This window comes from Artemia franciscana, chromosome 1 (assembly GCF_032884065.1).
Source record: "Artemia franciscana chromosome 1, ASM3288406v1, whole genome shotgun sequence".
NCBI classification, from domain to species: domain Eukaryota; kingdom Metazoa; phylum Arthropoda; class Branchiopoda; order Anostraca; family Artemiidae; genus Artemia; species Artemia franciscana.
Window position 1 is genome coordinate 46,454,792 of NC_088863.1, and position 12,919 is coordinate 46,467,710.

General features: G+C 35.3%; 1 protein-coding gene and 1 long non-coding RNA gene across 15 annotated transcripts in view; one reads left to right on the plus strand and one right to left on the minus strand.

The window, feature by feature from the left end:
* Positions 1–12,919, plus strand: part of LOC136030606 (uncharacterized) — a 311,523-nt gene that overhangs the window by 105,195 nt on the left and 193,409 nt on the right. The window lies entirely within an intron of this gene.
* LOC136030519 (modifier of mdg4-like) overlaps positions 1–12,919 on the minus strand; it is a 66,950-nt gene that overhangs the window by 31,618 nt on the left and 22,413 nt on the right. For 3 of the 14 annotated variants that reach the window (XR_010618333.1, XR_010618337.1, XR_010618332.1), the window contains exon 5: positions 7,686–7,847. The exons of 9 other annotated variants lie outside the window; for them this stretch is intronic. Coding sequence is in view for 1 of the 5 variants with exons in the window: in XM_065709583.1 (XP_065565655.1) it covers positions 7,744–7,847 (104 nt within the window). In the remaining 4 variants the exon portion in view is untranslated. Of the gene's footprint in view, positions 1–1,532; positions 2,527–7,457; positions 7,848–12,919 lie in introns of those variants that run through there. 2 more of the 14 variants (XR_010618335.1, XM_065709583.1) reach the window with 2 other exon arrangements.

A 12,919-nucleotide genomic window follows, 5' to 3' on the forward strand; every position in this document is an offset into this window, starting at 1 on the left:
GATACGGCCCTAGTGCACTCGCATTACTTTTTGTGCTGGTTAATGATAGTTAGCTGGTAGATAATACATGTCAACTGGTGGTGTAGTTTGCAGCAAACTTTAGTATAAAGAGTCAGGGAGTATTCCCCCTCATATATGGAATATCTTCTGTTTGTTTTGAATTTCATTGTTGCTGCTTACTAGTAGCTGAAAAAATTCTATCGTTAATTTCTGACTGTTTTCAAATAATGCTAAGAAATTCACCCCCTCACCCTCTGTGCAAAATCTTTACACTAAGAATTCCTTCATGGAAAATTCCCGCCGCTTAAAATCTCCCCAACCAAAAAAAAAAGAAAACTATCCGAGGAATTCCATTTCCCCTGGGCGTGTGGAACTTCTTCATATTTAATATTGAGTCACAAAAGAGAAAGTAAGACAAATTCTACGAATTCCAATCATAAATTCAGGTACATTCCCCGCATGTAAATCTTCCATCGAAAAACCTTCCGGGAACTATCCTACCAACGGAAGATTCCCCCGTTTAAAATTGCCCTCCTCCCTCCGAAAAATGTATTTATATTTCCCAAAAATAAATACTATAATATAAAGGACGGACCAACTTCATTTTCCCAGGCTCCAGGGGCTGTGGGGGGTCATATCATCCCAAGATGCAAAGTTGCTGGAATGTTCAACTATACTGAACAATATGTCTTTCTCAAAATTCTGATCAGATGTCTTTGGAGAAAAGGGGGCGTGAAAGAGGGGCTAGTTACCCAAAAACATTTTGGTTACTTAAAAGTGGCGCTAGAACTCTAATTTTCATTTGAATGAGGCTCTCCCGATCTTTTATAACCATTGGTTTGTTGCCATCACCCCTAGAGAAAACGAACTCACATCCTAGATCAAAGGATTTCATTAAGATCCCTTGACTTTTTCGAGGTGTTTCCAACGTTTTCAAAAATCAGGCACATTTTTTCAGTCTTCTCACTTTTGACGGGCAACATTAAACTTATGATTTTTATATATTTCGAATCAACAAAAAAAAAGTTCTTTCGATGTATCTGTTGTTGTCAAAATTTCATTTTTTAGAGTGACGGTTACTACTGGGCCGAGTTGCTCCTCACTTACAGTTTGTTACAAAAAAAGTATTTGGTAATTGTACTGGGTACATACATATTTCATGAAGGTTAGGCTTTGATTTCAATTAACCTAACCCACTACAATTTTTAAAAGCTTAGGCTTTAGGCTATATTTGAGAGAGAGTGAAGTTTTTTTTTTTAATCACTAATGATCGGCTACTTTCAAAAGTAGTGAGAATACATTGTGAGCTAATAAAACTAGAGCTTTTGATAAATAGCATATATGTATTAAATGAAAGTTCTTAAGCCGAACTGGCCAGACATGACAATAAACAATCAAGAGAGATAAAACTCTACAAAAAGAAAACTTAAAACGAGACTTCGTTTTAAGTTTTCTTTTTGTAGAGTTTTATCTCTCTTGATTGTTTATTATGTATTAAATACATACAATACCATTATTTTTCCCATGCAATACGTTCCACTTTCACTCAAAACGAAAATTTTAATATTTAAAGTATTGACAGTGGGGCAGGATTCCGCAAATCTTCGTTTGCCCTACCCCCCTCCCCCTGAGAACAGCCTAGATCCAGGTCTGGAGAGCACTTTTACTAAAAATTCATCACAACAAAAAACGGCGCAAAGCAGGGTTAACAACAGCGCTAAGTGGCATATTTTCCTTATCTATTTTAATTCTAAGAGGGTAGAAAGACGTGAGCCCGCTTTTCTCAAGAACAAGCCGGCTTTTCCATTGAAATTTTCCCAATTATTTCCCCAGCACATACTCGGGAAATAATTTTAAATTCCCGAAATACGGACGCTCAATCGAGACGATTTGCTTGGCTAAGCCATAAAGTAGCATATCAAGCGAGTAAGTAAGTAACTTCACAAATCTCTTATCGAAAATATTCTAAATTGAATTTAAGATCTCTCAAACTTAAAAATAGCATAAATTTACTTATAATGAGTTTGATCCCATAAAGAAATCCTAGTTCGAAAGCCTTCGTAAAACATGCCTGTATAGAATAAATACAGTGGTTTTCAGCTTGAAACAAATTACGTCTGTCCATCCCTTTAGATAATTGAACCAATGCACAAAAATACAAGGGAGAGGGGGCAAGGATTTTTTTCTATCTTTCTTTAGTAAAGATACAAAGAAGTTTAGTTTTCTTTCATTCGTGCCAGAGAAAAAATGCGTAGAGTTATCTTGATTATATATATATAAAAAAGAAAACTTTCTAGGGCTTGAGTCCTCTTTTGTGAATTGTAAATGGTGTATTTTGAACTTATCACAAATAAAAGTACATAAAATTACATATTTAATATTTCCATACTATTTGTGTGTTGTAGCGATCTTTTCTTTTTGAAACCATCGTTAATGCTTTTCTTATCAATTGTCTTGAAAAGCTGCAGAGTACTTTGTTCAGTAGCGTTTTAAAAGGGCGATGCTTTAGCTACCGTGCCAATATATCTATAAGCAAATGAGATATTTAGTGCTCGCTAGTTAAGAATAATTACATTTAGGACTACTTTGCCAATGCAATCTATTTAGCACATAGACGTAAGCAAGAAAAAGCATAACTAGATTTTCATAGTTTCCCTAAATCTTGGAAGATTCAAAAGCCATCTAATGAGAATTAGATATAACTAGCCCTATGAAAAACCTTGTGGTCCAAACTATGGAAAATATCCCAAAAGCAAGAATTTTTTTTTTTTTTTACAAACATACAAAAAATGTCCGTCAACTTGGCACTTTCTACGCTATTCTATAAGGTTCAGAAAAAATCCTCTGATAAGAGCCGTCACATAACCTACTGCAAACAATGACCCATTGCCAACCAAAAAATTCCAAAATGCAAAAAAGAAACTACCGTCTGCATGGCTGTTTCTTTTCTTTTTCTGTTTGACCTTTTCTTTGTCACAGTCTCTATTTGATCAGTAGACTATATATTCACGTAGTAAGAATAAACATTTTTTTTTTTAAGTGTACTAAAAATGATATTTTGTAAATAAAAAAAAATTTTTTTAGGTACACTCGAGGTCGCCAAGAGCCATTGCCGAGCCCGGGCCAACTCCCTCTCTACCTCCTTTCTCTCCCTCGACAAACTACAAGCTCTTGGTATCAAAAGCAGATACCAAATGACAACACAACAGGGTGTAAACCTTGTTGAAATCAGAATAATTTACGAATTTAGTATGTATAATCAGAGGCCGAAGTTTGAGCTTTTGTCCCGATCTTGCAAATTCGTAAATGCAAAGTTTGCCGCTGTTTCACCGCATGGTTACTACAGAATCATTTAGGAAATGAGATTAAATAAAGGCTTTTGTGAAATCTTTTCTATTGTTTTTTAACTTATTATCAAGAAAATTAAGACAAGCTCTCTCACTGTTGATGATATACATTAAAATAAAATTATAATTCTACTCAAAGACGAGCACTGTCTTCAAGTTCAATTGAGACCGACATCTGTATTCGGCTGAGTCGACCAATATCACTTTCGATGTTTGCTTTCGCTTGGGTTGACAAAATAAAACTACAAAATTAATAAAAAAGATGACGTAGTGATTAGTTTATTAGACAGTTTGGCAGATTAAAGTGACAGTGAAGTATATTATATAAATATTCGTTGTCATTCGCGTCCTAGGATTCTTGATGCAGACAGTAAAACCAATGGTGATGACGGCCTAGAGGATTTACCGGTCCCTGGTCGTTATGCTTCTCAGAGCCCTAAAGTTCCTTCGAGGATTGCTAGATTTGGCTCTTGGAGTCCTGATTCTATTTCAGAAAATTCCAGATTTGGCTCTCGGGCCCCTAATTTTAATTCAAGGAATGCTAGATTTAGCTCTTGGAATCCTGGCTCTATTGGCTTTCAACCCCGACTGAGAAGAATAAAAAGCAAAAGGTATCAAACTAAGAAAAAGACTGAAAAGTAGAAGGAGGATAAATTAAATGACGCACTGTCAAAAAAAAATACCACAATATTGCTCAAAACCCGCCAAGATTTTAAGTTATGCTTTTTCTGGCCCACTGAAAATAATCCAGCTCAAAGAATTGTTGGAAAGTCATCATAGACAGGCCAATGCCAACAAAATTGTTATCCCAAAGGTGAACAGTGAAATTTGGTCTACTTTGTCATTGCAAGCAAAACAGAGAGATGCCAAGGCACTCCAAGTACAAAGGACTATTGCCCAATCAACTTATTATGCTGTAGAAGCAGCAAAAAATAGTGACTGAATTTGAAGATCAACATACTACAGAAAAGGCGGTTGAAAACAAAATAGATGTGCATTTGCTTGCCCTAACAAATTATGGCCTCAGCTTAAAAAGACGCCATGTCATAAAATTTAAACTGAGTTCAGACCCAGGGATAGGATGGGATTTGTATATGTCTGATGTCAAAGTCATTATTTATCTTTTTGGCAAAGGACGTTACCGAAACAAAATCTAAAGCCAAATCTGTTGCAAATTTGAAAAAAAATATAATTTACTAGATCAAAAAAAGTGCAACGTGGGGGGGAAACTACCGCTGTCGCTGTTGGCGTAATTTGACCCCACCCCCCATGTCCCAATTACCCAAAGAGACAGAGTCAGGGTTTTAAGTGACTGAAATTTGAAAATCTTCAGAAATGGGGTTTTTCTTACACATGTACGCCGAATGGCTTATCAACAGCTTAAAGAATTCTCACAACGATAATTCTACTCATGTTTCCCCTTCTTCGAACATAAGTCAACTGTTTATTGGCAATTGTTTATTTAGACGACTCTCTTCTCCTGGGAAGGTAAATGACAAACTGTAAAAACAATATTTACAACACAACAAAACTTCTGCTAGATTTAACGTTTGTATTTCATCCTGAAATCAGGTCTATTTCCATGTCAACAGACAAAATTTTTAGGATTCAAAGTACACTCACTATTTATGAATATTTCCCTTACAGAACAGATAGGGTGTCATTATCCCCTTATGGAAGAGGAAAAGCTCTAATAGCGACTGCTCAAATTACCGTGGAATAAGACCTCTGTCAGTTCCCCAAAAACTTTTCTCAATGATCCTGCTGAGTCGATGTCGGAATATTATTCGTAGGATTCAGCGACCGGAGCAAGCTACTATTATGTCTGGCCATTCAACTATCGAACACATTTTCACGATTCGACACATAATAGAAAAAGCTACAGAATTTTGACGTAAATCTTTTCTTGCCTTCGTCGACTTCTGTGCAGCCTTCAAGTCAGTAAACCAAAAAGCTCTTTGGCAGATCCTAGAATCAACTGGCCTCCCTGAGGAATACTGCAGATTCTTCAAGGCTCTACACCACGGTACAGAGAGCTGTGTTCAAGTCAACGGCCGGCGCAACCCATTCTTCCAAATCATAACAGGAGTGCATCAAGGATGTGCAGTGGCCCCAGGGCTCTTCAATGCCATCATAGACCAAATCATGATATCTCAGTTTTAGGCTAAATTTTGGGATCGCGTCATCTCAGATGCTGACTTTGCTGATGACCTTGCCATCCAAGCGGACTCCATGGATCAGTTGCTGGAAGCGTTTCCGATTTTACGAGAAGATACCGCAAGCCTGGGACTGCAGATAAACTTGGAAAAAAACAAAATTATGGCCATAGGGTATTCTCCTACTGTTAATTCTCCAGTTAGCCTAGACAGAACAACTAGCATCGAAGTTGTCCAAATTTTTACCTACCTGGGCTTTACAACTTCCTCAGATGGAGCGCTTCTCCCCGAGCTGAAAGCAAGGATATCCAAAGCGTCTTCTGCCATGGGTAGGCTGAACCGTCTTCTTTTGGAAAAACCGAACATCAGTCGTTCAACTAAACTGTGAATTTTCAACATCCTTGTCGGTTCTGTAATACTTTACGGAGCTGAAACATTACACGCATCAACCGCAACACTAAAGGCCATCGATGTATTCCAGACAAGGAGCCTGTGAAGGATTAAAGTTCTAAGGTGGTTTGATTTCATGAGTAATGAGAAGCTGTTCCAGCTCACCAAGGAGCCTCGGTTTTCTATCAAAGCAGCTGAGCGCACCTTGAGATGGTTCGGACACCTACTTCAAACGCCCCTGCACTTACCCGCAAAGATGATCTTTGACTTTGACCCGACGAAAGCCGGATGGAAGCGACCCCAAGGCAGACCGAGGAAGCGATGTTCCAACATCCTGTCCAAGTTCCTGGCGATGGCAAACATTAGACAGAGCGAAGCAAAAACGCTCGCACTGGACCGAAGCGGATGGAGGAGACAGACGTCACTCTGTACGGCGAGCAGCGCCCAGCAGGAGACCTAAGTCAGGTGGAGTCTCTTCCAAAAAGAAAAGTTCAGGATTGAGTTACTAAGTTGCTCTCTAGAAGTCCCATCACAATTCAAGAGCGCTTGAAAATGTTAACATTAAAAAAAAAGATAAAAAAATACGTATACTTATTTTTCAGCAGGGGTGAATTTAACGTATGATGTCATTTGAGAGTTAAAATGATTGCTGGATATTGATCAGACCTAATGATCAGTATCTAATCAGTGATGCATCAAAGAAAGGAAAAGTTATTGTTGATCAGGGCTCCACAAAAATTGCCATAAGCAAATGGCCTTCAGAAGAAGGTCAATTTGATATTGCTGCTTTTGAAACAAAGGCTGTTTATAAGAGTAGAGTTCCAATCAAACTTGGTAAGTTAAATTTTTAATTTTTAAATTAGAAGGCATCTTCACACATTTAGAAATTAATTCCGGCTCGTTTCAAGTACTGAATATAAAACTCAGTATACAATTAACTGTCAGAAGATCAAACAATTTTTAAAATATACTTTACGTAACGTAACAGCAAGTACAATAGAATCAAACGGTTTAGAGTCCTCTCCACCCAAAAATTTACAAAAACGAGATACTTCCGCCAAAAGAACTTTTTTTTAATGCATATAATTTGCGTGTTTACAGGGGCAACCTCAAGGGGAAGACCTTTATGTTTGCCTAAGTAACCCACTTATTCAGACAATTTAGTTTTGAAGTAGGCATAGACTATTTGACTATAAGATTCTTTCAGACCTAAGACCTTTGGCCTACTTTCTGAATATAAAAAAAAACTGCGATTTTTTTTTTTCAAAAGCAATCCACCACCTTGATTAATAGTATTTTTTTAGGAAATGTAATACACATCCACAACGTATGATGAAAACTTACAAAAATTTAGTGATTTCCTTGCATAACATCTTGGAAATTTACAACTTCTTTCTTTTTCTAGCTGATCTTTCTTGAAACGTTTCTATTGTGTCATATCTCAAAAGGAAGGTATTGATTTCGAAATCCATTATAATGCAAAAGGTGAAAACTGTAAAAAAAAATGTCAAATTTTTTGAACGGTATCCTAAAAACTTACAATCTCTTTCCTTTATACTGACAGTTCTTGAAACAATTTATTTCCTTGTGTCACAATAAAAAAAAGTAATGATTTCGAAAGCCATTACAAAAATAATGATGAAGGTTATACAAGAGTCGGCAAATTTCGTGCACTGTCCTGGAAATTTACCATCCCTTTCGTTTTATAGCTGACAGCTTTTGTCAAACTTTTCCTATTGTTTCATCCTCCAACAAGAAAATGGTGATTTCAAAAGCAAAAATAAATTCATACATAATTCCAGTCGGGCTCTGGTTGAAGAAACGTAATTTCTCGCCAAGTTGTTTTAATGTCAAAGTGGGACAAAATTGGGAAGACTAGGGGCTTGCCCACTTCCTAAGTATAACCAGTTATCCATGGCAATTCTGGGTATACCCGTATTGGCCAACATTTTATCTGAAATAAAAGACAAAAATACAATATTCGTAGATTATGTTATTTCTTTCATATCATGAAGCTATTCTTTTGCCTTACTTATATTGCATACAAAGAATTTGTCTTTTATTGTCGTTTTTCTCTTAGCTCCTCTTTTCGATGACAATCAAAAGAACAACCTCGGTTCATCACGGGTATTATGCGAGACATTAATTTAGATCAGCAACGTTTAAGTTTTAAGTTTTACCTATTGTTTGCAGGCACATGTTTCAAATGTTTTGTATTTCTAACACGAAAACACCAAAAAGAGAACAGCGCACCTGAAAGTTGAATGTTTTGTATATTATGAAGTCAAGGAAGTGAATGGTATATTTTGAAAGACTTTAATGAATTACATTGAGTGGTATGTTCACATTCTACCTAGCAAAGTAATCGAAAAAATTTCAAATTTAATCCAAACTATGTTTACTTCATTCTTATTAGAAAGCCTTGATTTAATTGATTTTTTATTTTCTTTCAGGTTAAAGAACGGTTTCATGCTTTTCCGCTAATATGGCATCATCATACTGCCGAATCATTCCTAGGAAACGTATATATCTTAGTAAAGATAATTTGGCCATTAAAATAAGATTAAAAACAAAAGAACTAGTTTGTTCAACTGAAAATAAAGACCGACCTTAAAACTTAAAGCGAAGAGTAATTATTCCGTCTAAGATAGGGACCACTCCTTCCTCAACCCTCACTCTTTACGCTAAAGTCTTAAAGTTCTTTGAAAATGCTTCTCATTCAAATTATTTTTTTTAATTTAAAATCTGGCCGTTTTTCAAACTATAAAACGAAACCCCCTCCTCCTCCTCCCCTTCCAGGAAATTCTTCAAAAAATTTTCCTCCCAAGTGAAAATTTTTCCATCGGAAAATCCTCTCCCCTCCAAAATCCATAATTTTTCAATAACAAAATACTATACGTGAACAAAGGGCAAATTGTGTTACTTACACCCCTTTTTGCAAGAGCTATGGGGGGGGGGGTCTTGTCAATCCCAAAAATAGTTATTGGACCTTTCAAATATGCTGAATCAAATTACTAAACAAATTTTATCAGATGTCTTTGAGGAAAAATGGGGACGTGGGGCGGGGGTTAATTACCCTTCAATTTTTTGGTCACTTAAAAGAGGCACTAAAACTTTTTATTTCCATTCGAATATTCCCTTTCCCTATCTCCTAAGACCATTGATTCGATAGGATCAACCCTGGAGAAAAAAAAAAATTAAAAAAAAAAAACAAGTAAATAAACACACATCCGTAATCTTTCTTCAGGCAAAAAATAAAAAAAATTCCACATTTCTGTAGATACGAGCTTGAAACCTCTACAATTAGGTCCGATGATATGCAGAATATGGTGTGACTTTCATTATGTTCACTTGACTATTTGGGGGTGTTTTTACCCTTTTTTAAAATAAAAAAAAAAATTCTTCGGACTTGTAGCTTTTGACGGGTAGCATTAAACTTAAGTTATTTTATATAATTGGATTCAGCATAGAAATTCCATTCTTTCAACGTATCATTTATAATCAAAATTTCGCGTTTTAGAGTTTCGATTACTACTGGACTCACTCCTTACTTACGATTTGTTACCAAGAACTGTCTGATAACGATATATTTTACATCTGTACATAGAGAACATGGGGAAATCACCATAAGTAATCCTCCCTACCATCCTGCAGAATTTGTGTTCTAATTGCAATTACAAATATTCAAAACTTCAAATATAATGGCCGGCGGAGTAGGATGTCGGGGAAGGGGGTTTTTGATTACACTGCCAGAAAAAATAATGTTCGTATTTATACACAATAAACATAAAACAAAGCAAAAATAAACATCTAACAATTTGACTTAAAAGGAACTAAACCACAAATCCTTTCTTTTTTCTTTTAGCGTTTTATAGAATTAATAAAAAAAAAAATCGAAAACGCAGTTTTTCAAAGAGATGTGCAGGGCCATATTAAGTTAAAGGCCAGGAGAAATAAATTCCTATAATAATTCAAATTCAACATTCAAGAATAAATATTATCCAAAACGAACTGAAGTCAAATAAATAATCATAGCAAACAAAGATAACATGTTCTAATACACATAAATAAATAAATCTCTAAACATCTAAGAATACAACTGAATACTCAAGTCAAACTTAAAACGAACGAAAATTACTACAAACAGGAGTTTGGTTACTGCCCCTCCCCCCTCTACTAACCGTAAAAGTCAAAGGCCTAGTCGTCATTTGCATTTTATTGAAAACTATGTGTCTTGATCAATCTTTGGAAAGAACTAATAGAAATAAACTGAATATTTGTTATGTAATCATATTAGTTTCTAAAAGCTCAGCAATTTAAGATTTAGTTTCACTGTAATTTTGTATTTCTATATTTCAATATAATAAATATAAAAGAAAATATTTGCCATGTAATTCGTTGTCAGCAAACCGTAAATTTATTTTCGACCTCTACTATTACAACTAAATCTAAGTCAAAGTATTGAACTGAATCAAAAGAATTTAACGGCATCCTGCTTGTAAAAATGGCATAGCGCATTCAGATTGTCACCTGGTCTTACTTGTTTTACATCTCATAAATGTTAAGTTTATTAAGCAGTAAATTTCATTGGATATTGAGGAGGATGTTATACTAAAACAAAAGACCCCAGGTGCATCGAAGTTTTCAAAAGGGCATATCTGAACATATCTATATACACCTCAAGAACGGCTACAAGTATTAAGTTGAAACTATTATGGAATCCTAGGGTGGATTTTAAACAAAATCAAAAGATACTAGATGTATTTAGGTTGTCGAAACGCCGTATCTTCAATATTTCAAGAGTAGTTAGGGAATGATACCACGTTGAAACATCCAGAGATTGTTGAAAAGGACGTAGAACTTAATGACACTGTATGTATCGCACTTATTATTTGGCTTAGCTGCAATCATTAAGTTGAAATTTTCAGGAAGCGTCGAGTTGGATGTTGAACTAAATCAAAAGATACTATATACATTCTAGTTGTCAAAATGAAATGTCTCCAATATCTCAGGAATAGGTAGGGTATAAAGTTGAAACTTTCAGAGAATGTTGAGCGGTATGTTGAACTTATTCAAAATTTAACTATGTGCATCCCAGTATAGGTAAAGGCGTTAAATCAAAAATGTCAGCCGTACACATAAAATTAGTCACAGCCACAAGTTGTCGTACTTGAAATTATAAGTAGTTGGATTTGGAAGGGGTCACAGTCACAAGCTGCTGCGATAGTAGTCGAGCTGCAGTCGTCGAGCTGCTGTTCACTTAGTGAAGTCTTCAATTGTGGCAGAAAGTCCAGGCAACTGGGACCTACACCTCTACAATGGTGAACAGATGTTTGGGTTCTTTGCATCTTCCAGTCATAACTTGTACATAAAGTCCTCCAGAATTTATCTTCAGAAAATGGTCAACCTTAAATAAACAAATCATCAGGTGTTCGAGGAATTCAAAAACAGTAATTTCGAGCGCACTTCCTATTACAAGCTTGTAAAAATGCAGTGTCAACTGGATACTTTGGAGGTTAGTTGGATAGTGCGGCAAGGATAAATACGACCAGTGTATTTAGAAAAATCGCCGGTACCATCTTCCGGTGCAAAGGTAAGTGTTAAGACGCTGGGAGGTTCTTGCAAAAAGTATGGCTTAAAATATATCTGAGTTTGCGGCAGTTGCAAAAGAACAAGCTGTTCTAACTGTGAAATAGGTGGTACTAGAAACCTTGAAAACGAAAGCAACGAACCAGAACACCAAATTTTTGAATAGCTTAACCACTATCCAATGAATCTCTGTGTTACTGTGATTTTTATCTATCTTCCAATCAATCTCTGTGTTATATTGTATCAGAGTATATTGACCTCTAATTTGAGAACTAGTATTTCGACTCATAGAAGAAAATATCTGTGACTGAACGTTTTTCGCCAAATATGCCTTTCAACTCCCCCTCCTTCATCCTCATTCTTGTTCACGTTCACAAAATTAAAGGTCCAGGAATAAAGAATTTACCTATACTCAGTCTTAGTTGTTACAGCAGGCTCGAGACTGCAAATGTGCTGCCATCGGCCAAATTTAGTATACGCTGGTGGGCCCTACTTCTCCCTCATAACTTTGAGCCACAAACAATTTCATATTCAAGTTCAATAGTTTCATGCTCATCAGAAAAAGTAAGCGTAGAAATCGATGTCTGATCACATTTGCTGGTATTTACCCAATCAACATTTTTTTTTTGCTTGAACCTCAAAGAAACTGGAATATGTGAGAGCTAGAGTGGCGAACTTTTCGGTTTCGGTATCAGCACATATATTTTGGTCTGTAGAGAACAAAAACAACATTTATATAGCAATTTGTTTGAGGATGGCCCCTTTTTTTCACACGTTTCCTAGACTATATCGATACTATAAAAACACGAAAAGCCTTCATGGAATCAGGAATATTATCAGAATCGAGACATAGAGACATTGAATTAACATCGCCAAATATTCCCTTTAAATGACTTTTTAATTAATTAGAAATCACACTTATACGTATATCATTGTAATTTTTTATAATATGAAATATTTCAAAGATTTAAATTAACAGATCCAAAAACTATTAGTTAATAGCTTCCTCAAATATTTGGGATATTTTTATTCGTACACGAAAAAAAGAAATATCAAGAAATGCTAATATGCAATATAAAAAACGCACTTTGACCGTTTTTGAAGTTCCCCGGATAGCCAGCATTTGCTGATGCTTTTAGCAGGTCCCTGTCGATCCAAAAATCTGGATAAATTCTGCATCTATGAACTAGCACATTAGATTATTTGTTTTTTCTAGTGAAGAGCTATATATAATATATATATATATATATATATATATATATATATATATATATATATATATATATATATATATATATATATATATATATATATATATATATATATATATATATATATATATATATATATATATGTGTGTGTGTGTGCATACAGATTTTTGAAGGTTAACAAAAAAAAAAACATGGCCTAGTTTCAAACCCACATTTATTAGTACTA